This window comes from Mauremys mutica, chromosome 11 (assembly GCF_020497125.1).
Source record: "Mauremys mutica isolate MM-2020 ecotype Southern chromosome 11, ASM2049712v1, whole genome shotgun sequence".
In the NCBI taxonomy this organism is placed as follows: Eukaryota; Metazoa; Chordata; order Testudines; family Geoemydidae; genus Mauremys; species Mauremys mutica.
In genome coordinates, this window is record NC_059082.1 from 4,470,155 (window position 1) to 4,495,000 (window position 24,846).

The 24,846-nt window shown below is 41.2% G+C and overlaps 1 protein-coding gene across 10 annotated transcripts in view; it reads right to left on the reverse strand.

Annotated features, from left to right (window-relative positions):
* The window catches only part of MAP2K5 (mitogen-activated protein kinase kinase 5), a 184,680-nt gene that overhangs the window by 24,676 nt on the left and 135,158 nt on the right, over positions 1-24,846 (reverse strand). For 9 of the 10 annotated variants that reach the window (XM_044979133.1, XM_044979136.1, XM_044979137.1 and 6 more), the window contains 2 exons: positions 9,055-9,116; positions 6,356-6,401 (listed from right to left, as the gene is read on the reverse strand). The exons of the other annotated variant lie outside the window; for it this stretch is intronic. In XM_044979133.1, coding sequence (XP_044835068.1) covers positions 6,356-6,401; positions 9,055-9,116 — 108 coding nt within the window. The remainder of the gene's footprint in view (positions 1-6,355; positions 6,402-9,054; positions 9,117-24,846) is intronic. 10 annotated transcript variants of the gene reach the window in all.

Consider the following 24,846-nt stretch of genomic DNA (forward strand, 5'->3'; position numbering starts at 1 on the left):
AATGAGTTGTGGGGGCGTTGCAGCATTATTGTACTGCTACCCTTACTTCTGTGCTGCTGCTGGCAGCGGCGCTGCCTTCCAAGCGCCGCTGCTGGCCAGGAACCCAGCTCTGAAGGCAGAACCGCTGCCAGCAGCAGCGCTGGGCCCTCAGTCAGCAGCCACCACTCTCCAGCCACCCAGCTCTGAAGGCAGCAGTGCAGAGGTAATTGTGGCATGATATGGTATTGCCACCCTTACTTCTGTGCTGCTGCTGGTGGGGCGCTGCGTTCAGAGCTGGGCGCCCGGCCAACAGCCACTGCTCTCCAGCAGCCCAGCTCTGAAGGCAGCGCAGAATCAAGGGTGGCAATACTGCAACCCCCCTAAAATAACCTTGTGACCCCGGTGCAAAACCCTTTTGGGTCAGGACCCCCGGTTTGAGAAACCCTAGTCTCCCCCATGAAGTCTGTATAGTATAGGGTAAAAGCAAACAAAAGACCAGATTTCAGTCTGTGACGCGTTTTTTATAGCTGTGAATTTGGTAGGGCCCTAACCATAGGGCATTAATTTACGTTAGTTGTTTCTGAGGGAAATTCAGTGTTCGCTTATACAAGAGCACATGTGGTACTGAAGAGTCTGACTTTGTATAGGAATTTCATGCAGCCTTTATTTTGGCTTGATGTTTTCCAAGAAATCTGAAAAATAAAGTGCTCCAGCAACCTGACAAGATTGGTCAAATCCATCCTTGGTGTAACTCCACTGACTTCAACGGCGTTACACTGGGTTGGATCTGATATACCTTGTTAGTTGGCATTGTTAGTTGGCTTTTGAAATGCATTTAACAATTTAGGGATCAGAAGAGGATCTCATTTTGCATTCAGCCTTAAATTATATGAAATTGGCAGCAAAATGCTGACATTCAGCACAGTTAATGTGTATATAGTATAAAATATCAACTCATATTCTGTTTGGTGCTAAGGATGATTACATGTTGCTGCTTTCATCCTGGTGAGTACATTTCACCTCAAAACATTTTTTAGGTTTAAATCTGGCCTCACTGATGTCAACTGGGTCAAAATTTCACCCATACCTTCTGTATCACTTACTCCACCACTGCGGTGTAACACAAAAGCTGTATTAACAGTGCAAACCAACACTACAGATTAGATGAGGAAGTGAGGATTACCAACAGCCCCTACAATGGGAATTTCAGGTAGGCAGAATAATGGGAATTTGGAGAGGCTATGAGGAACCAACACCTCTTCAACTCTAGTGAAAAGTGTCACAGGATATTTAATGAGCATACGTTGTCAGAACGTTGACGATTTAGGTTTCATATAAAAAGGGTTCACTTTAAAATCATAACTGAATTAACAGCAGCTTTATGAACCGTGATTATTAAGTACCGTTATGACACAACAATTTTGTTCTAGTGCTAAACTCATCTTCTCCTATGACAGCACCCACTGAATTGCCAGAATTAAGCCACCCATCTGGAGTTCTAGACTATTGGACTGGGTTGGCCCACAATAGGCGGTGAAGCAGCTGCTCTGTTAAGTTCTTGACTGGCACCAACATATCTCAAGAGGAGCTATTTTAACCGCATAACTTTTCAAGCTCCCAAAGTCTAAGTGCATCGACTCTGTAAATCACAATGCACACAGAACAAGAAAGGGAATGGAGTCTTCAGACTGTTGGTACATTCTTAGAAGACGGCCAATTTACAGGTAGGGAAAAAAATGCCCATTCTCCAATGGAGAGCATCCAACAATCTACAGTCCTAAGAGGAGAACAACAGTAGTAGAAAGAGAAAGAAAACAGAACATTGTGTTCAAGAAAAGATCCAAAATTTGAAGGTTGTATTGGTAAAAGATTGTATACATGTTATATAAAGGTGGGAGGATCCCAGGGGCCAGCCAAATGTCTACATTGTAGTTAAGGAGCCCCGTAGCCCGAGTCCTGCGAGCCTGAGTCAGCTGACATGGGAGAGCAGTGGGTGTTTAATTGCAGGGTAGATATACCCAGTAAGCCATCTTTGTGATGGTGGTTGTTTCCTCCGTCTTCTTCTGTCAGCATGAAAAGCATGCTGGAGCTGGCGGGCGGGGCGTCCTAGTGTACAGTGTTTGATGCTACAGTGATAATGTCTATTGATGTACTTAGACAGATATATAGATAGATAGATAGTATATTATATCTTGATTCCTTTGGCTGATAAGAAACATGATGGGGAGCCATACAGCACCCCCAACTGGCAGACCTCTGGTTGCTATGGTGACATGGGTTCCCACATGCAATAATAATGAGTCAACCTGATTTTGAGGATGGGACATGCAAAATAAGACAGAAGAGACAATAACAACAACAACAACAAAATTGGTCCCAGTGCCCCAATAGGAGAAAAACTGAGGAAAAAGGCAGAGCAATCATGCAAAATTTCTTCCAATTGTGCTTGGTAGAGGCCATTAAATGGAATTTGGCCCTACCAAATTCACAGCTTTTGGGATATCCATGCCAGGGTGATGGAAGGTCCCTAAAAGGGGGGCCCTGGCGCCTGAACTGTGACCCCACCCTCACACTGTCTCCTTCCCCGAGGACCCATGCCATTCCTTCCCCAAGGCCCCATCCCTGCTCACTCCTCTCCGACCCTCCTCCTCCTCACTCCTCCTTACGACTGGTAAAAAGCGATGGGGCCATGGCCCCCTGGCCTGCCCTGGTTCTGCACCCCTGGTCCGTGCATTCCTTGAGAACTTTTGAGAGTCACTGCTATATATTCAGCTGTGCATAGAGGGAATCCTCTAGTGCGTCACTCTGGACTAGCAGAGGCTCTACCTTGGAAAATTTCTTTGCACATGGATTATGGTTTAAAGCAGGGGTAGGCAACCTATGGCACGGGTGCCGAAGGCGGCACACAAGCTGATTTTCAGTGGCACTCACACTGCCCAGGCCCTGGCCACTGCTCTGGGGAGAGCTCTGCATTTTAATTTAATTTTAAATGAAGCTTCTTAAACATTTTAAAAACCTTATTTACTTTACATACAACAATAGTTTAGTTATATATTATAGACTTAGAGAAAGAGACCTTCTAAAAACATTAAAATGTATTACTGGCATGCGAAACCTTAAATCAGAGTGAATAAATGAACACTTGGCACACCACTTCTGGAAGGTTGCTGAGCTCTGGTTTAAAGAAACAATCTGACTCAAGACCAGCAGTTCCAAGCCACATGTATAAAACGTTATGATCACAACATCCAGAATTACTTATCTCCACAAGCTTGATTTTCAGAAGCTTGATTTTCAGAAGCAGTTTTTGGTTTGCCCCCATAAATCATTACAGACACGACTTGGACTTTGTTGATGCAATCAGTTGTTAGCTAAACATCTATGTTACACAAGGTTCCCACAGCTACTTGCAAGTTTAGAAAAGCAGATGGCAAGATTGTAGGCCAAGCTGAAGGCCAGATCAGAGCCATTAACTTCCCTCGTATCAGTGTGTCCATAAAATATTAGTATTTTCCTCAGAATGAACTTCTGCTTTATTTTACTTAAAATTAACATACTACAGGATTCACACGATCAGCAGACCTACCGTTTGATCCCAACACGCTTTGGGTACATCTACACCACAAATGGAAGTGTGATTGTAGCCTGGGTAGTTATACCCATGCTGGCTTTAATTTAGCTGGTGCGCGTAACAGTAGTAGTGAATATATGGCAGTGTGGGCTAGTCACCCCGGTACAATCCCAGTGGGGATCCTGGGAACATATTTTGATTGCAGACCTGTGCTAGGGTCTGCCAGTGCTATGCATGTAGCTAGATTAAAGGTAGGTAGCCTACCCACGCAGCCATCACATCTCCATTTGCGGTATAGACGTACCCCTTTTGTCTACACCAATAGGCTGCAGCATGTCACTCTTCCCCAGAGAGATGTGACTTTTTTGGTGAAATCTTAAAAAAAAACACCTGAAAACTGATGCCTTTCTTACAAAGCTCACCTTCTCGCCAACCCAACCCAAGAAACTTCACAGTATGCAGGGAGTTTGTATACTTCAGGACCAGTTGAAAGAGCCATTATGCCAAAAGCAATCTGAAGATTTGATGTCAAATGCTGCTCACTTTACTCAAGCAAATAGCCTAATGACTTCATTTCTTTAATCTTAACAGGATTATTCTCTTGCGTAGGGCAAGAAGGATGTGGTCCTTAATCTCTAAATTTTATAATGTTATTTTCCCCCATCTCACTCTCTCCTCTGTACCCTACATCCTTCCTATTTCTCTTTTTTGGAGGGCTGTTGACGGGAACTTTGCACTACGCCAGACTGTCTTTCAGCCCAAAGACTGGCTGTGACTTGCTCTGGAGAGCGGCCCCGAGCTGGTGTCAGAGCTTGCTGCAGAACAGCATGGGGTGGCTCTCAGCCCTGTCAGGCTAGGAGTGGGGAATCAAGCTGAGTCACAAATACCATTTTCCATGTTGGGGGTGGGGAGGGGGGCTGCTCTTTCATTTAACCATCAGGGCAGCTGTGTGTGTAGTGTATTTAACGGCTATATGTCCATTTCTAATTAAACAGAAAGCAGCACGAGGGGAAATGTTGAATACTAAAATTTTTTTTTAAAAGTAGTAAGTTATTTTCCTCAATAGCTACTCTTCTAAAATTATTTAAAAAATACCATTTTAAAAGAGGAACAACATACTCCAGGGCATGTAGTTGTAAAGATATATATATGCACTTCCCCAGTACGATAGGCACTCACCCTTTGGCCTCATTTTTATGACTCTACACCCCGGAGTGGTGTTATTGCTTACAAATACATACATATATACTTATGGGTGTACGTGAGATCTGCAGATGTTTTATTTATAAGTGGCAGGCCTTATTGCATCATTGAAACATGCATTTACAAACAGATATAGGTTTTATGAAACCCTATTCCGTTGTTTTAATAGCTAAGCTATCCAGCCATAGCATAATAATGCACAAGGTAAATGTGTCTCCATCTCTAGAACCTGTTCCAAGTTTTCTCAGATGTGACTAACTGCAAGAATTTTCCAACCATCAAAAGTTAATAAAAAAAAAAAAAAAGGACAAAATAAGGCTGTCTAAATCCTTGGTAACAAACACAAACTGATGCAAAGTGGAGGGGGTTCTGCTGAACTTTAAGGCCCTAATTGAGCAAGGTATTTAAGCGTGTGCCTAACTTAAGCATGTGAGTAGATCCATTAAAGTTAATATGGTTAAAAATTAGGTACACAGTTAAATGCTTTGTTGAGCAGGGCCTACACTGAGACAAGTCTGAATTCTGAGATATCTGCCTCAAAGGGTAATTTTAGAGGTAAGTCTCTAACCGGAGAACAGCTGCAATGCCCCCAGTTCACAGCATGTAAGTAAGAAAGGAGGTAAGTTACACGTATATTTTGTTATCTTGTTACTGTCGCTTAAAGTTATCCTTAAGTATGCAATGCAAAGAATGAAAAAACATCATCATTTATATAAATCTACAAAGTACATCTGGCAGTGATAAGCAACATAACAACACTTTAAAGACAGGGAATGGTGTGTGAAACATTAGTAGGAGTGGACTATAATTATTGTTTACTAATGCTAGATTCTACCATTATTCTAACAGCTTGTGCATTGTCAAATCAACATTCTGCATTAAACAAATGACCACTTGGGAATTGTTTGGGAACAGCTCTCCTCCTATTACTGCTTGACTAAAAAATGCCATTTACAAGCAAAGAAAGCTGCCTCTGAGCCGAAAACAAGACACTGGAAGCCTTTCTGAGGAAAGATACATGTGGACTTGATCCTCTACAGCCAATCTAATTTCATTCTAGAATATAAACGAAAACAGTGACAACAGGAATTTCCTGTAGGATTTCATTAACACTGTAATACATTGAACATATCCTGTTTTCAATCTTCAGGTTTTGAAAGGTTCTGAGTGGTAAATGATGACAAAGAATGACTGACATTAAATTGTAATCCCTGAACAGCCAAACTGAAAGACCTTTGCATTTAGCTTCAAAATGGTTTTGACTGAAATTGATACCTGCATGGAAGTCCCAAGAAAAGCTCAGGTGAATTCCTGATTGCATTGAAGTCAACGGGAGTTTTGCCACTGATGTCAATGGAGCCAAGATTCCACCCAGCAAATGCAGTACATTTGGTAACCATGGGGTGAAATCCTGGTCCCACTCAAGTCAATGGCAAAACTTCCATTGACTTCAGTGGAGCCAGGATTTCACTCTTGGTTTCTGTGTGCGCTTTGCAAATATATAGTTGCTGCATAGTGTAGAAACAAAGTTTATATTTAACTTTGCAAGTACTGGTGAGAAAAACAGATATACTTCAATATACATTACAGAGTTCCACTTACCATTAAGTCTTCAGGTGCTGGCCTTTCCTTTGGTTGCTTTCTCATGCTATGTATCATAAAAGTGAAATTGTTATATATAAACAACTGTTCATTTATTTCACATGCTTAAATACTAACAACTTCTTCCTTTAAACCCAGGTAGATCATGCCTAGAATTTCAATGTACTTCTTAACTTTATCAAGTACAACCTGAAGACATGGCTCCTAAGAGCACTCAAAATGTTAATCAATTTCTCTCTCCTTTTTTCAGCTTTTGATTCCGTACAGTGTTACTGCATCCTTAATACAACTGTTATGTATATGTCAATTGCTGATGAGAAGATTCTGTAGAAGATGGACCGATTTTCTACTTGTCTTGTTATACGAGTCTCAGCATTTCAAGACTGTAATGTGATGGGTCACTTTTATCACTTCTGAAAGCTGGTCAGATCTACCACAAACTTCCAAAGAATGTTCTCTTAACATGGCTGGAACCAATTATTTTCTAAATTAATTTGGGGGTCCTTGTTACTGGGGATTCCTTTACATATAGTGATCAGTATAAACAAATCAATTGAGAAATCATGGTAATTTTTTTCTCATTTTGACATGATGATGTAGCTGGACAGAAGAAGAATACCCACAGATGGGAAATATAATTTTTAACACTAAACAGCTATAGAGTTGCACACGGTGTCCTGGAGTGTCTCCCTTAATTTTTTTACACTTATTTCCACTGGTTTGCAGGCTGATAGTTCGTTATGGAGCATTAACTGGTTTATTAGATCATGTTTCTCATCCAAATAGTCCTAGTTTTGTATGCTACAGGTGCAATTCGCTTTTGTGAACTGAGTTTAGCTGCATGGAGGAGCACTATAACGTGGCACTGAGGTGACCATCAGGAGCTGCCTACTGACTAATTGGATTACATCCAAACAGCCAGAGTTTATGGTGTAACTGGCATAAAGTCCAAGTCTTATGTGCTCTACACTTGATGTGCCTAATACTTATAGGAGTCAATTGCTAAAATGGTACACAATGTAATTTTTTTGGACACTAATGCCTCGTGCTATAATAAGCTGCATACCGTACAGGTTAATATTAAACTATATCAAAAAAATGTTAATATTCTTGTAGTAAATAGGGGCCACAGTTCCATTAATGATTCAAAGGACAATTTGCCTTCCTTATAACCATATGCACCTCAGATATTGCACACATTAGCAAGTAGTGCAAGCTGTCTGAATAGTGGGTGGGTAACAGTCTTAATCTGATATTCCAAAGTAGCTGTATCTCTTGGGAAAACCAGGCTATTATCCACCATCATTCATGTTTCTTGACATCTGTGGAAATTTTAACACAGGTTAGCCCTCCTTCTTTCTCAATAATATTTTTTATACAACATCTAATTAATTTTTTTGGAAGGGATAAAAAGGTGCAGTCTCCTGCACATCAGTTAGTTATGCTGTAAAATCACTGAACATTGTGGCCTGCTGTAATTTTATCCATCAAAAATGAGGCCTGTCTTAGATAAACACAAACTGTGTATTTACTATTTTAATTAACTGATAAATCATACTGTATATTCTTCATTTTCAATACCACTTGCCACACATTATGGGAATCTTGAGAGAGAGTTTCTTGGAATTGTTTCATACATAATGTTTGTTTCATACAAATTATCTGAATATTCATTTTATTTGCATAGTTTTTGGCTCATTGGCCCTAATATGTGCTAGAGAACTTGAAATGTTTTAAAGCACAATCTACCACATCGCAGACAGCTATGGGTCTGATCCCGTGTGGGGCTCAATGCCTTTAACCTCACTGGCTTCACTGGGAAAGATTCCCTAAATCACTCCTTTCCTAAACACTGCTGCAGGGCCAGATTCTCGGGTGGCATAAACTGGCATAGCTCCATTGATTACACTGACTCCATTGGCACTGCCAATTTACACCAGCTGGCCAGCTGGCCCAGACAGTGCATTTTAATAAACGGGAACATCTTAGTCAAAAACATCACATTTATACAAAGTTCAATGTCAGTTATTCTTCCTTCATTTTATTATTTAAATGGCTGCTTCCTTTGTAAATGAGACATTAAAAAAAACAATAAGCATCTCCTCTCTCCTGTTTGTTACAATGAATTGTACTTAGAGCTTTAACCTTTTGTTGCTTAGGAAATTTATTCTTTCAACAATATTTTCTCCCCTCTCTCTGAAATTTAAAGTGCCTTCCACTGAACTATTCAGCCCTATGGTGTACTTTAAAATATGACTCCGAATAAAAATTACTTACTGGAAAGCCAATGAATTAATCAAGGACATTGTTTACCTTTCTAAACATTGAGGCAGTTTTATGAGTAATAATACAAGCAGCTTTGAATAATGAAGTTATAAATATGATTCTCTCTTTCCCCCAACCCTCCCAACTGAATTCTTAAAATAGTCTCTGTGCACAAGAATGCACCCAGATTCATAGTGGTTTATTAAAAGAGGAAAAACCCTCCCAAATACCGTACTTTTACGACCCTTCGTGTAAATAACGTTTACATAATTTAAACAGTTTGCTCAGCTTTGCGGCCCCATCTGCCCAAGGCCCCCGAGTCCCTCTCGCCTCGGAAAGGATGCAGGGGAAGCCATAAGGTCTCATGGAGCTGCAGAGTTAATGGCATGTATCATTTACATTGAGGGCATGGCATGTTTGCAAACTGAGCTTACCATTGAGTGATGAAGTGTACAAATGGCTCAGAGAACTCCCCAACCGGAAGGACTGGCGATTCCTGGGATTGGTTTGATATTTGGGGGGAGGGAGGGAGAAGGAAAGGAAGAAAGAGTCAGGAGAAGTGAGGACAATTTTTAAAAAGGGAAGCAATATAACATTAAAAGCAGAGTAAGCAACAATGCCCCATCTCACACAGAGAAAGAGAGAAAAAGGTACAAATTCTTCTGAACATGTGTTATAAAACACTGAATTTAAAGTAAAGAGTATTACACAATGGGTAGAAACATGTGGAAAGACACGGAGGAGAGGTGAAAAAAGGACAATGATAGCCACAGGGTAGAAAGGAAGGTAGGGAAAGTGTAAATGAGAAATTAATGATTATTTAAGTAACACACAAATGGTCTTGTAATTAACAAAGAGCTGTGAAATTATTCTTGTGTTGACCTTTGTTTCTTTCACTGAATTCACTTTTTATTTACACTCATGTTTATTTACACTTATTCATTTCAGAGCTGTCCGACTATGCATAGCTCTTGCTAGATTTAAAAGAAAAATTCTTACAAGAAAATAAAAGAAATTAGAATGGAAGATTTGCCAGCCTAGCTAAATTAACTACCAAGTATTTATGAAAGCAAATAAATTAAGAGCACAAGAAAAAAATTACAAAGAGAGCAAATAACATTGCCATTTGCAAAGGAGGGCTTTACGAATTTAGGAGTTTTTCCAAGAATGACAGAGAGCTCCACTGTGTTTATAGTGTAACAGCTCAGGATCTAATGAAATTACACTGCAGAGTACTTTAACAGTGTCATCTCATTAGACCTACAGTTGGAACAAGAGAGCCACATAAAACAGGCAGCTGCAAATGACTCCATTCTCATCTATTCTCATTTGCTATTAAAAATACCTTTCGGCGGCTTTTTTCCTTCCTGACATCCCTACACAAAGTACCCTGCAAAGTATGATACATGCACCTATTTAAATTAACAAAGGAATGACTTATTTTAATCTCACTGTGCTTTGGAGTGCTTTGGCCATTTGGATGAGCAATATATCATTACATACAACCTTCCAGCGCTGCAGGCAAGAAACTCAGAGCGTGCAGCATTTGGTGGGAGCCAAACAATTTCTCTAGCACACAACTGTGTCAAATGCATGCATGTATTCATTATTGAGAATGCGAGGAAATAGCTTTGATGTAGTGGAAAAAAGATGATGATAAAAGCACCTCTGCAATGTGTGTGTCATTATCAGTGGTGGCAGATAGATACAACTGCAGAGCCTCCTATGTGATTAGTAAATATACATATAATTGCTGTGGCCAATTATCAGAAAAATGAGATAGGTAATTACAAGACAGAAAATTAACCAGAACTCTTATTAAGGTTTCGTTTCCAATCCAAACAATTGGAAACTGCTGGAAAATACAATTAAATCAAAAGTAAATGAAGAGTAAAAGGAGAAGCCAACACTGCATTACAATTTTCAGAGTTCTATTAAATGTAGAGAATGTTTGACATTATGCACCTTAGTTCTTGTTGAATTTGTCCTAGAAGAGGGAAAGGTTAATATTTCTAAACTTAAAAAAAAAGACAAATATAGGAAGGTTTCCACTGGAGAGAAGAAGAAACGTAAGGGAACACGGTGCCTTTAAACTTTCCCTAGTTCAGAGAATCACATGTAGAAGTTACTCATACGTAAGATGAAAAATTCAGGGCAAAATTTCAGGTGCACTTGTGCTGAGTGAAGACAGACTGGTGTACATATTTCCATGGTTTTCTGCTGCCCAGTAAAAGCCATGTCTGAGTTTAGAAATGGTAACTGCCCCCTCTCCCAAGTGGGATGGGTGGATTAAAAGATAACAAATCCTCATAACGCACGAAACGCTCACTGGATATATTTCACACAACTCTTTGAAAACTGGAAGCTGGAGCTACCCTCGCAGAGCACTCTGGGGAGCTAGTTCTGTGCAGGGACCACCCCTTCATCAGAAGAGAGCACTTGGGGCACAAGTGAGGAGGAGTCTAAAACGCTCATCTTCTGAGAACTGCAAATGTGGATCAATTTATGCCAGAGTGGAGGAGGGGCAGGCAGCACTTAACACCTATTTGGTAGGTGATAATTTCTGCAATCACAAAGAGGGTAGCACCAGGGGATCTGCCTATACCAGAGTGAAACAACATTATGGAAAGTGGAGTGAATTGTATGAAGCTATTGGAGACTCTCTCGCCGCTTCACTGGAACTAGAGTTCCCGGGTTCCCTGGTACAGGAATCAACAGAACTATAAGAAACACCACACTAAAAAACTGCAAGGCACTCAATAACACAACATCATTAATACCTTTGTCCTGCAATTCTTATACAGCGCACAGCAAGTAGCACAAGGTTGCTGTGCTCCAGCCAAGCGAGAAAGGAGGTTTCACCTGGGTGCAAGCAAGGCTACAGGCTAGGCACAGTCATCCTCAATGAGTGGAAATTTCTAACTCACTGCACGCCAGCTCCCTTCTATCTTAGGCACTTATAAGCTAGGCTGCAAGGACATCAATCACAGCAGTTTCCAGGTGGTGCTTTACTCTCGGAAGTTTAGAATAAAAAAAGTGGGGGCAGTAGGTGGAGGATGAACCTACATGATTCTCAGCATGTAAACTGAGTTCCATGGGCTCCGGATGCAGTCCTTAAAGCTCACTTCTGCTAATGGGCACAGATAACTTGGCGACCATATGGCAGCACACCTATTACCACTGACTTCTGTCCAGCTCATCACTTTTTATCTTATTATATGAGCAACACTCCGCACCCACAACGTGCAAGAGCAGGCCCTAACTAAAGTCACTAGGCGACACCCACCCCTAGGCAGATGGCCAGTAAATTTCACTATGAAAGAATACTATTCCGAGTACATACTGTAATTTAAACCATACTGGTAAAGTGAAGTAGTAGTGATGTTCTGTGAACCATTCTGAAAATGCGTGCCATAGGTATTGAAAACTCAACAACCCGGAGTGCAGGGAAGAAAGATTCTGAAACATCCAGTTTGCAATGAGGCCAAACAGGAAGTGACATTTGGAAATTATTATTTTAGGAAAGTCAGAGATAACTTTTTTGAGACGAGGTTTATTAAGAATATTCAAATTCTGCTATGGGATTCAATACAGATTCCCACATAAAACTCACTACGAGCTAAGGCCTCATTACAAAGTATGATATCAAATAGTTTAACGAATTGCCAACTAGCCAAGTTGATGAAAGCTGTCATTTTATCTTCCCTGGGACACCAAACAAGCCAAAGTGATACCTATGCATGGAGAATGAATTGAATTTAAGACATGAAATTCTATTCTGTTAAACTGCACATACATAATTGCACCAAAGTCAGCTAATTGCACCAAATTAATACCTTCATTTCTCTTCTGAAAATACCAGCTGAAATATACAAGCATGCAAGAGATAGGCCAGGAGGAAACACATCTTAGCCTCCACTGGAAAGAGCTGAAAGAGCAGACAATCAGCCTAACTTCTTTCATAGTAAAATAATCAAAATCAGCCACTGAGCTTGCTGACATCGAATTTTTGAAATCATAGTAGCTGGAGATGGAACACACACATTAGAATATCATATCCATTCCATGCTCTAATATTAACATTACTATTTTTATTTAGAGAATGAGTTTGTTCTATGGACTTAGTTACAAATTTAAAAATACTCTGTACATGAAACTACTCCCGATATGTAAAATGTTGCTGTTGCTACCTGCTGAAATTTGAGCAACCACTGTGTTGTTACATATGAGACAAAAAAATCAAACAAAATCTAAACAAAAAAATACATATTACATTGTGTCCTGAAGTTCACTAGACTGGAGCACTGGTGGACTCTCAAGGGGATGAAAATATGATAAAATAAAACAAAGCCTCACAAATCCCCGCCGAGTCTTCATGCTAAATTTTTTTTGCACATTCTGTGTAAGAAAATATTGTCACACATGTGGAGTAATGTTAGTGTATTGCCCACATGAGATCTAATGGCCAACCTTATTTCATTCTACCAAAGAACAGAGTTTTATTCTATACAAGGCCAAAAGAATGCAGTGTAAAATTTTGAAGAGGATGGGGAAGAGGTACGTACTTTTTAAACTAAAAAAACCCCCCAACAAAATGGACTCTACAATTTTCAGTAAAAATGGGCATCCTCTGGTCAATATGTCAGAGCTTCAATCCAGGGGTCCTTCTGTATTTCTATTTCTAAATACCAACTTCTAAACAGAATGGCTTATTAATGGGAAGGTTGATACAACCTTAACAATAGAGCCATAAATACATTCCTGGGAGACTGATGCCAATCAGCTTGAGAACTTTACAGGCCATTTTCTCCTCCGCATCTTGTTACCAAACACACCCTACTGGCCCAAGTATCCAAACAACATTTATATAAGTGAGACCTAACACAGAAAGGGACAATGTTTATGTCTCGGCAGCTTTTGAAGCGCTTGGTCAGCCTGATTCTCAAAAACAACTGAAATGTGCATGTACAGTGAGTACAGAGAAGGGCAGTGGGGGAAAAAAAAAAGTTTGAGTGATGCCTTTGCCTTGTGAATAATGAACAGTTCAGGAAGGTCAACCCATTACAACTGAAACCGTTTAATTATTAATTATGCACAATCTATGAGCGAAAGGACAAGTTCAGAATGTTTAATGTGTGGTAACTCCAACTGGACCCTCTCTTGGCATCTTGTTATTAGCACTTGTCAGCAAGGTGCTCAGGCATAAAGAAAAAAGCACAGCAGCAGAAAATCTGAGCTAGAGGGAGGCGGGAGGGCTTTAAACTTCAAACACTGCTCCTGATATTTAATTTATAAAGTGACAACTCTCCGCTATAGAGCTTATCGACTTTCACGGCATTTAGGTAAGTTACATTATCTAAATGAAGACATGGGAATATTTACACTTAGAGAATCTCTTTTTAATCCCCCTGCTTTAAAGAGAGAGGGACTGGCTTTGGAGGAATGAACATAGGGCTTGGCTACACTGGAGAGTTGCAGCGCTGGTGGTGGCTTTGCAGCGCTGCAACTCACTCACCGTCCACACTTGCAAGGCACATACAGCGCTGTATCTCCCTGGCTACTGCGCTGGCTGTACTCCACGTCTGCCTGGGGAATAACGACTGCAGCGCTGGTGCTGGGGTGCCAGTGTAAACAGTGATTAATCTTACTACGCTGTAACTGACCTCCGGAATTTTCCCATAATGCTTTTAACTAAAGAACTCTCTTTGTTTTGTTGTGAACTCGGGGCTCCCGGAGCTGCTTATCTAAAGAACAAACACAGCTACTGGTTGCTGTGAATGAGGCAGGCAGGGGGATGAATGTCCACAGCCTAGTGTTTGCTTGAGGAGAGAAACAGCATGGCGGGGGGGCGGGAAGGGAGTCCGTCGGAGCAGCTGCTTATCTGGTCTGCAGGCTATTTGCATTTAAGAGTGAATGAGGGGTCGGGGAAGTGGTCAGAATTTGCAAGGCAGGGAGCTGACAGTGTCGGCTCCAAAAATCCACTCTCTCTCTCTCCCCCACGCTCTCTGTCACGCTCCACCCCACCCCTCTCTTTTGAAAAGCACGTTGCAGCCACTTGAACGCTGGGATAGCTGCCCATAATGCACCACTCCCAACACCGCTGCAAATGTGGCCACACTGCAGCGCTGGTAGCTGTCAGTGTGGCCACACTCCAGCGCTTTCCCTACACAGCTGTACGAAGACAGCTGTAACGCCCAGCGCTGCACACCTGCAAGTGTAGCCAAGCCCATAGTCTCCAGAATTCAAATGCTCATTTTCAATCTGTGCATATCGGTTACCAGGTCTGGGTTTTATCCTCATTCACTACAGCAGGGATTGGAAAGCTTTGGCACGCTGCCCGCCAGGGTAAGCACCTTGGTGGGCCGGCCTGATTTGTTTACCTGCCGCATCCGCAGGTTCGGCCGATCGCGGTTCACCACCCCAGACCAATGGGGGCTGTGGGAAGCGGCAGCCAGCACATCCCTCGGCCCACGCAGCTTCCCGCAGCCCCCATTGGCCTTGAGCAGTGAACCGCGGCCAGTGAGAGCCGCAATCGGCCGAACCTGTGGACGCGGCAGGTAAACAAACCAGCCTGGCAGCACCCTGGCGGGACACGTGCCAAAGGTTGCCAATCCCTGCACTACACAAACCTAGAGCCTCTCCATTCTTTCTGGTCTGAGAAGCACTGAGCAACCAGAACTCCCTTACCCTCTGCGGGTATAGAAACACCACCGAGGATCAGGCCGTAGTCATACAAACCAGCCCCAAAAGTTAAAGAAAGAGGGGAGCAAAAATGTATTTGGCATGCTTACCTCCTTCCTCTGCAGAGGCCACTACACTGGATCTATGAATGTGTGTGTGTGTTTTGGAGTGGGTATAGTCACCTGGAAAGGAACAAATTCAGGGAGCTGCTGCTCTAGGTGGCATGCTCTTCTTGGAAACATTCTCAAGTTAATGACACTCAAGACCAACTTCCAACCTACAACCTCTACTCACCTTCAGGGCTGTGCCCTAGACCAGCTATGGCAGCATGGCTATCAAGATGGTTCCAGGAAGGAGGCCAACTGTATTGCAGTGCAGAGACAAGCCCAAGTGCCCTGCTACCTGAAAGGCAGAGGCCAGATTTGTAGCAAGTCCACTGGCTCTATGCTATTAGGAGGCTCTGCTTAGCTGCTAACCCTTCCTCTCTGTGACATTTTCCACAGCTCCAGAGCTACTGCTATTTTATATAAGATTTTCCTCTGTGCATGTGTTTGTGCAGAAGGAGATGATGTGGCCCTCTGGCCATGAGAGGAGAGTTAATGTAAGAGAACAACCAAAACCCAAGTTACCCCCTTCTCGGAGTTTCCCCAATATACCCTGGCTCTGAGATTGCAGTCTCCTCTGGACAGAGACTCTTGTTTCTTGTAGTTAATGGGCACATCTGCAGTGCTTAATAAATCACTCCAATGAGCAGAGTTTTGGGATACCAGACCAACCTGAACAGGGTTATAGAATTTTTAGGCACTACTACTGTGTCCTGCTTCACTTTCAAGTGAATTTTCAAAGAACACATTTATTTTTACACATTAGCCAAATTTAATTATGAGAAAGATAGCTGCGGGTAAATACTCAGGCTGATTTTCAGAAGTGCTACATTTTACACTAAGCAGAAACAAACCCTGTGCAATTATGTGTTCTAAATCCACTGTAGTTACAAAGCTACTTAAATGTGACCACTGGAGTGAAATATTGACCACATTCAGCTGTATTCCTAAAAAGACAATATTCCTAAAAATATGCTACTGACTTCTTACTAAATCTGTTTTAAGATTCCCCCAGAAATCTGACTGTAGGTGAATTCTTAAGAGTAACAAGGTTTGCAGAATACAATGGAGGCTGGAGGAGACTCAGATAGCCAGGCTTATAGCATTTCTAGACTGTCCCAATTTTACTGCCAACCCGGAGCTGGAAGGTGAAAGATGACTATATTTGTACGCTGGGCCAGTCCTTGCTCTTTTCTTAGTGGTAGGTGCCAATTGTGACAAATTATATGTGGGGGCATTTTGGTGTGAAATTCTGTCTGCTGGGACTGGAGTGTCAGCAGTAAACTCATTTATTTCAGGATCTCCAGCTGGACTAGAAACAAGGTTGAAAGGCCATTGTTTTATCCACCAAAACACTGAGACTACCCCCAACACCTCAAATCAAGCGAGAACTAGCTGTTCAGCAGGATAGCCTTGTCTACTACCCAAGTTCTTGCGGGGGCAGGGTGGAGGAATTGTATATATACTTGTGTGCATAAATATATATAATCTCACATATAATCACACTCTAGATATTTCAAGTATTCAGTCATTTTTCTCCTGAGGCATTTGCTACTGTAAAATGTTTTCCAGAATTTGGCATAGGCAAGAAAGGTGAACAGAGTAATTAACCTTAGGCATAACCTACAATGTATATTATGTCATTTTCTACCTTTTGCCAAGCTTTGTACTTGTTACTATGGCTCTCTGAAGGTTTTTTTTATCCCTTGCAGAGAAGCGTATAGGTAGCTGGAAAACAGGTTAATCTTTTAACCGTAACTGTAATTGCTTTCTCTCTAAAAACAAACATAAGAATTTTTTCTTCTCATTGCTGGTCTCTTGTCGATCATAAGCTACCAGAGCACAGCAATGTTTTGGGCAAATACACGTAGACGCACACCCCTTTCAAATAGCTAAGGCACAGCAGCATGAAACACAGCCTCTTCCTGTTCACACCAAAGGGACTTCACTGGAAAAACTAAAACCATTTAGTGTTGCCTTTTCCCTCTGTACACTCCCAATGCATTTTTATTGCTTTTTCATAAAACACTGCTGAAAATAATCAAGCACGACCATTGACATCCACAAGATTGAGTTTTAGGAACCATTAAATGAGCTCACCCTCTTGGGAAGGTTCTTGCTCAGGTTGGTCTAAAGGTAATTATTCAGCAATTCCTACCTGTGGTTTTACCTTGCTCCTATATAAGTCTCATACACTGGTTAAGGTCACAGTTTTTGTCTCAATACAAGTACAATTGGTCTAGGACAAATTATGATGGACTGTATTATTCATGATTTTGTATATGTATATATCATGCATATATAGGTCATAATTTATATACATATATTCTGATATTTGACTTTCTTCTCTCTTCAGAAACATAAAAGTTTTCAGGATTAAAATCTAGAAATCTATGCAAAGTCTGTATATTACCTTCTGATGGCAACATAGATAGAAAAGTTCTATAAAAAGGTTCATACAGGAAAAGTCAAGCTGTGCTTAATATTGACCCTATGCAGGCTGCTCTTCTATATTATATAATGTAGATTGAAGTATCCAAAAATGAGCATTGGTGCAACATTAAGTTTGAGAAATTAAGCTCTCGAAAGGTTAATGTTTCTCTTGTAACATTAATTTGGTCATGTTGCACATACTGTATATTTTTACAGCTATGCCGCAGCAATAAATGAAAGGTTGCATTTGACCAGGAAACCAAGAATAGAAACCACAACATGCATGTGCTTTATGGGCAAGTTAATTTTGCAGAGGAAGCCTTACATTTTGGAATTTGTTGACATTTGAATGCCTGATGTCTGAACACTAACATTGCATTAATGCTCATTTTTGCTTTTAAATCGCCCAGCATTATGAACGAAAAAAAGACGACATTCAGAGCTCTTCAGTTTGTGGAGCTTGTAAACTCCTTGAACCTGAGCCAAACTGCAGTCCTGTGAAGCTTAGTTTCTCTGCAGGGGTGGGGTGAATTAACAAAGAGATTTACAAAACAGAAGAGAACATATATCCAAAAATAATAGAAAAGTTCTCACATGTAAACTTCCAAATTTAAGCTTTCATGACTAAAACTAATAAAACTATTTTCTTCAAACTGGACTGTTTTAAAAGTCCTAATAGCTGCAAAACATGCAGCGATCCCAGTGCTGCAATCGCTTACTCACAAAAGCAATTACTCACAAAAAAAATAATTTGCTTCCCCCACTGCCCCGACCGTAACTCAGAGGAGCTGAATTTTTTAAAAACAAACTAATAAAATCACCTTTGTGCTGAGACCAGCTATGGAAACTTTCAGTCAAAAAAGAATCGCTTTGAGAAGGCTATTGAAAAAGAAGGGGTTAGAAGCTGGAACTCAAGCTTAACTACAGCGCTTGCTACCACAAATGGTACAGTACAATGAAACCCGGTTTAAGCAACCACTCATGGGACCAACAACAATTGGTTTCCTAATAGAGATACTTTAACTAAATAAGAGCCAAGCCAAATAGCCCTGGAAAGCTTGGGGATAATTCCAAGCAGTTGTTTAAGACAGGGGATTGCCTATTGGATGTGGTCCATAGCACAAGTTTCATCCATCTATCCACCTCTGGACATATAACAAACACCCCTAAAGTCAACAGACATATGGTTGGAAAGCTGACATGCCGAAAAGCCAAGAGCTGTCACGTTTGGCCTCCTAGGATTTGCCACATGGATCCCAAAACATCTATATGTGTTCCTAAAATTCATTTGGCTGGCTGGAGAACTGTAAGCGTTAACGTTTCAAAAATATTTCATTTAGAATATGTTTGAGGAAATAACTAGCCAGTGAAGCCTCATGTAGAATTCAAGGTGTGCTGCACATCACAGAAGAGTGTAGCTATAGGTTTGAAGCATAAGAACAATGCCATTTCCTGTTTTGATAAAACAAGGAGGACACAAGAATGCACTTCTGCCCCATGCACTTTATGACCAACTGAACTCAAATTCTGGACCCCACAGCACACTGGACAGTAGACTGGACATTCAAGGCAGTCTCATTTAAATATGAAACTGAAGATTTGTAATAAATTAAATATGAAAATGCATAATTACCATCTGTGCAGTGAACCTTGTGTTATATATTTTGATACTGAATTCAATTTATTTTACACTGTCCACAGTTTTCAATGTGCTACACACTTCTGTACAGCCAATGCACAGCCACATCACAAAAGTTGTTAGGAGGGATGCTGGAGGTTTTGGCAGCTGGGCAGGGAACAGCTGGGATTTTGACATCTGGGGAATCTGGGAGGCAGACTGATATTGAAAGTAGTGAAATAGTTAAAACTGTAGCTTTTAAATTGCAATCTTTAGGTTTAAGAGTCAACCTACTACGGCGAATTGGGGCAGAATACACCTCTAAGAGCTATTGCTTCAGGAGTCTGCAGACAACGCTGCACTGATTTACACTCATGCTGTGTATTATCTTCACCGCCATGAGTAGGCATGATTTTTTGAAAAAATGAAACCAGAGATTCGGAAGCGTGATTTTTGTGGCTGGAGTGGACTGTACATCAAATTCGGTGGCTGTGCAATTGTGGAACACAGGCCACAACCAGGACACCTCTCGAGCCAAGCACTGAGCTTCTGTTTTCAGCAGAACTCCAGGCTCATTCATGTTGGAATGCTGCTGGAAAGGCTGCATTCGCAGCAACTGATGCCTACCCTTCCCAGTAGGGTTAACCCACACTGCCCCATGTTCCCATTCAACATTTCTGAGAGTTGCAGACGAACAAAATTGATAGTTAGAATATCAGATTAGACACAGCACTCAAATGGCACCAGTCTGCCTGTAGTACTGGCTGTGCTGTTGGATGAACTGATGTTAACACTATTTTATACTCATTTTTGGACCATCAAGCATAAGTTCCATCATGGAAGGGAGAAGTTGCTATGACAAGAATTGTTGCTTAAATTAGAATGTCCTATTTATAGCTGCAACAACAGGGCCCTATCAGACAAGTGTCCCATTCATACAATACTCCTCACTAAGCGGCAGCACCAAATAATAATTAATAATTCATTAATAATTTGGCCTATCTAGAAAACAAGAACTCGGTTTCATAAAAAATCTCAAGGTTTCCAAATTTGTTTTCTTTCTGAGAGTCTGTCTCTCTCAATCTCTTCTATTGGAGCTGTTCTACTTTGTATAAATAGTTAAATATTGTAGGCCAGAGAGAGATTGCCTCTCTAGGCAGCTGGCTAGGGCCCTCACTTGAGGTATGGGAGATGCAGGTTCAAGTCCCTGCTCCAAATCAGGTAGAGCAGAGATTTGAACTTGCATCTCCAACATTGACCTGATTCCAAGTAAGAACTGAACCTGGCTCTCCCACATCTCAAGTGAGGACGCTAACCACTTGGCTACAGGTTATTCTGGGGTGCTCTGTGCATGTGTGCACGTGTCTTTCTTCCCCACTCCCCCTTCCTGGGTCCTTAGAAACCTTCCTTAAGAGTGTTTGTTGAAACTGATCTATTTGCACAAGAAGGTGAAAAATTCCTGACCACATCCATTAATAATAAAGACCTTACAAAGAATTGACAGAAGAGTTTACAACTACCTCTCAAATCACTTACTCAACATGTGGAATTTCTGCAGGAAAATGTCAGTCCTAATTCATGGAAAGAAATAGAAACCACTTCTCTTGATCTGCTATAGTTATGAAGTCTTATAACTGGTTTTTGCCAGGTTAAAAAAATTCAGTTAAAAAGTCAACTTTACAATAACTTTTCCAGTATTAGCCACGATCCTGAATTTTTCACCATGGATTAAAAAACAAACATCAAAGTTTACATTTCATGACAACCACAAATATTTTTAAATAAGGGTTTTCCTTATGTCAGGTGCCACAGCACATACAGTGTTTGTTAAGAATCCAGAATACCTATGTAACAGAAGAACGACCTCTTAACAAGTTTGCTCATCAATACATCATCTGAATTAAACATAATTATAAACGAACAGAACATTAACTTTTGGATTACTTTCTATTTTGATGGAATGGATAATAATAGTTCTAGAGAAATAATGATTGCCAACAGAACAAATGATTGTTAGAAAGAATCAAGATCTTAATGCTAATTCTGCAGTACCATTGTTAAAAACAACCAAACTGCACTAATTTCAACATATTGAACTTTGAAAGGAGATAACCAGATCTCTTAGGATTGTACCTTGCATTAAAAATAGACCATGATCAGTGTTCTGTCTCCCCAGAATACATTTCAAAAACTGTAATACTCTTCTCACTGACCACTACATGAGACATCACCACGACTGTTTCTAACCTATCTGTATAATCTCATCAAGCCTCAACTCTATTAATCTGCAGTTTACAAAACATGTTACAGTCATAGTAAAACACGGCACTATCAAAAGCATGTAGGCCTCTATTCTGCAAAGCACTTAAGCATGTGCTTAAAGTGAAAACACATGCTTAAGTCCCACTGCTTAAGTGCTTTGATCAATAAAGATGGACTCAAGCACTTGTTGAAATTGCTTTACTGAATGCGGGCCTTGTATAGTGGAGGGAATTACAAATAAAAACATCTCTGCCAGGAAGAACTATTGATCTACTCAAAGGCTTTTGATAAAATATCCTGGTCCCTGAATGGCATCAGCCCCACCAGTCAGCAGCAATGCCAGCCAGCTCTTCTCCCCACTCGATCAGCCTGGAGCCAACTTGGGATACCTGGTTTATGACTCCCGCAGGAGCCCGTCTACGTGACCGTGTCAGACTGCAGTTCCATCCCGCGTTAGGTGCAAGATCACTGAACAGAAGCTCCAAGGCCCTGCGCTTTGATCACTCTAAGCAGGATGGTTGGGCACTGAACTGCCACTGGATACCCAAATTCAGGAAAGTTTCTTTAAACAACTCTGTGATATTCGTATTTATAGGGGGAAAAGGACCCAAATTACCCTGTTCCACATAAAAGGGTCACAGCCAGGGAGTCAAGAAAAAGATTCCAGGAGTTTAAACTTGTGACAACTCTGGTTCATTATCTTTCTCTCCACAGTGGGGAGGAAATACGGCCTACCAGCTCTTTGGAGTCTGAGAATTCCTGTGGAAATCAGGTCCTATCCTCACAGATCCATATGGAAAGCCAGTTGCTCTCCGCTGTTTCCCCCCCTACCCATGGTCGTATGACTCATTCAGGAGCCGTGTGCTGCTAGGGGTCCACTGCTGTGCACTACCGGTTCCGAGGGAGAGAGAAGCTACAGATCATCACTTCTAGCTGTTATGATCCTCATTAAGCTAGGTGGGGAATTCTGCCTCAATATCTGCGGGTTCCTGAGGAAACACGCTGTGCAGAGCAGCTGCAAGCTGGAGGGGAGGGGCAGAGCTCTGCTCCCCCCTCCTGTGCGTTTTAGGACCTCTCAGCCCCTATTTCCCCTCATCTGCTCCCCTCTATATACTCTGCAACAGAGGGGAGCATTTGGCCCAAGATAATCAGTCTTACAACACTAAACATTTCTAATCGCTAATACCCATGTTAGCAAGAACTTACTGAAAACAGCAGCAGCTGTACAATACCAGATAATAAACAGACGATCTCTCACGAGGTCCTTATGTAGAAAGAGTAGTACACATTAGCACAGTAAGTGGGTCCCATTATTGTTCCCCAACACGGGCAAAGAGCTGAGGGAAAGGGAATAGGAGGAGGGGGAAAAAAAGCAAGATAAGATTAAAACAAACAAGATTAAAATGTGTATATTAACAAGAGTATATGGGGTGGAGGCACCTAGAATGCCTAACAAAGCACAAAGAGACAAGAAATACATCATCTGTTAAGGACAATACTACACATGACCTAGAACACAATAACCCTTACAATAAATGCCCACCAAGATACTCTCCTGCCAAGAGTCAGCACCTCCAGGTGATGCAACCACTAATCTAAACCCTATCTGTCTTATTAAATGACCCTCTAACAATACAAACCTGCCAAGCAAACAACACTACAGCTCCAATTCACTCAATTATTTCCCACAGGCTGAAGTGTTCTTGACATGCAACCTCCATTTAGCAATTGAGCGTGGTAAAAACAAAGTCAGTTGCACTTGTAAAACTTAAAATCGAGTTGCATATGGAAATCTAAAAGCCTAATGTGCCCACAAGGACAGTACACTCTTAACCACTGGGGTAGGAGAATGACGGTTCAGTGGCATATTATGGAACACAAAATAAGTTAAAACAAGGAAATACTAGAACATCTCGGTGACACTATTTCTCAATGCCCAATGATGTTTATAGACCACACCAAGATTCCTGGCCAAAGTGATCTTAAGGTGAGACAGCAACAACTCTGATCTTGGAGAAAAAAATGCGACAGCCGCAAGAAGCTGTCAACACATCATGTAGCTCCTTTTCACAGCGCTGAGCTTAGATTCGGGGATTGCTATGCTACCAAATCACTAAAGGCAAGTCATCTACAGGTGACATCCCAGACACAAGTATGGGAATATGTTGCAACTTTTTTGGGACACAGACTGTCTTTTTGCTCCGTGCGCGTACAGCACCTAGCACAGTGGGGCTCCAATCCCTAATCAGGGCCTCTAAGGCCCTACCTAAATAGTAGTTATTAATGGAGGTGCTGGGAAATCTGAAAAGCTCAAAGAACCAAATCAGTGCTAGTCAAATGACCTTCCAATGCTGTCTCACACATGTAAGCATGTCCTCACCCTCCAATAAAGCATGTTGATCCTGCAACATATACTTGTCAATACTGGGAGAATCACCATATCTTTACACCCAAGCACATTCTGAAATTTTGGGTCAGTTCCATCCAGTGAAATCTGTATCTTATTTAAATATGTAGCTTCCTGACAAAAGTATTACCAAATGCACTGCAAGTGACTGCAGTATAAAAGAAATGTCCAACAGTTAACAGAGGTAGCATCTGTAGATAAAGGAGCACTGGGGTAAAAACTGTGCCTTGGGCATCAGATTTCAGAGCTTAAATCAAGCTAAGTGAGCACAATATAAACAGTAGGTTGAAATGACGAGGATAGTGCATTTCGAAGTGACAAAACTGTCCCACCCCACAGTCTGATAGAACATCACTAAAACGCCGCTAGCTTTTAAAAAAAAGTCTTGATGTTTTTGTCAAAGCTTCTTAATCAGCATCGTGCACTACATGTAAAAACAGCAACCTAAAAACGAGACAAAATGTACAGGACATGACCTTGAAAGAAGTGATTGCTTCTGTGATTCCAAGAACATCACAACCCCCTTATCAAAAGTAAACCCTATAGAGGAAAAAAAGTGTTCTCAAGAGGCTGACCATGTAAGTACCCCTACCCTTTTACATGTGCGTACAAGACTCCGCAACGACCCACACCTCAGGACTTGGAAAACTAAAGCTAGATTTACAAAGAAAGTTTTTCTGTTCAGGAAAATCAAATTAAATTGGATGAAACACAGCCTACT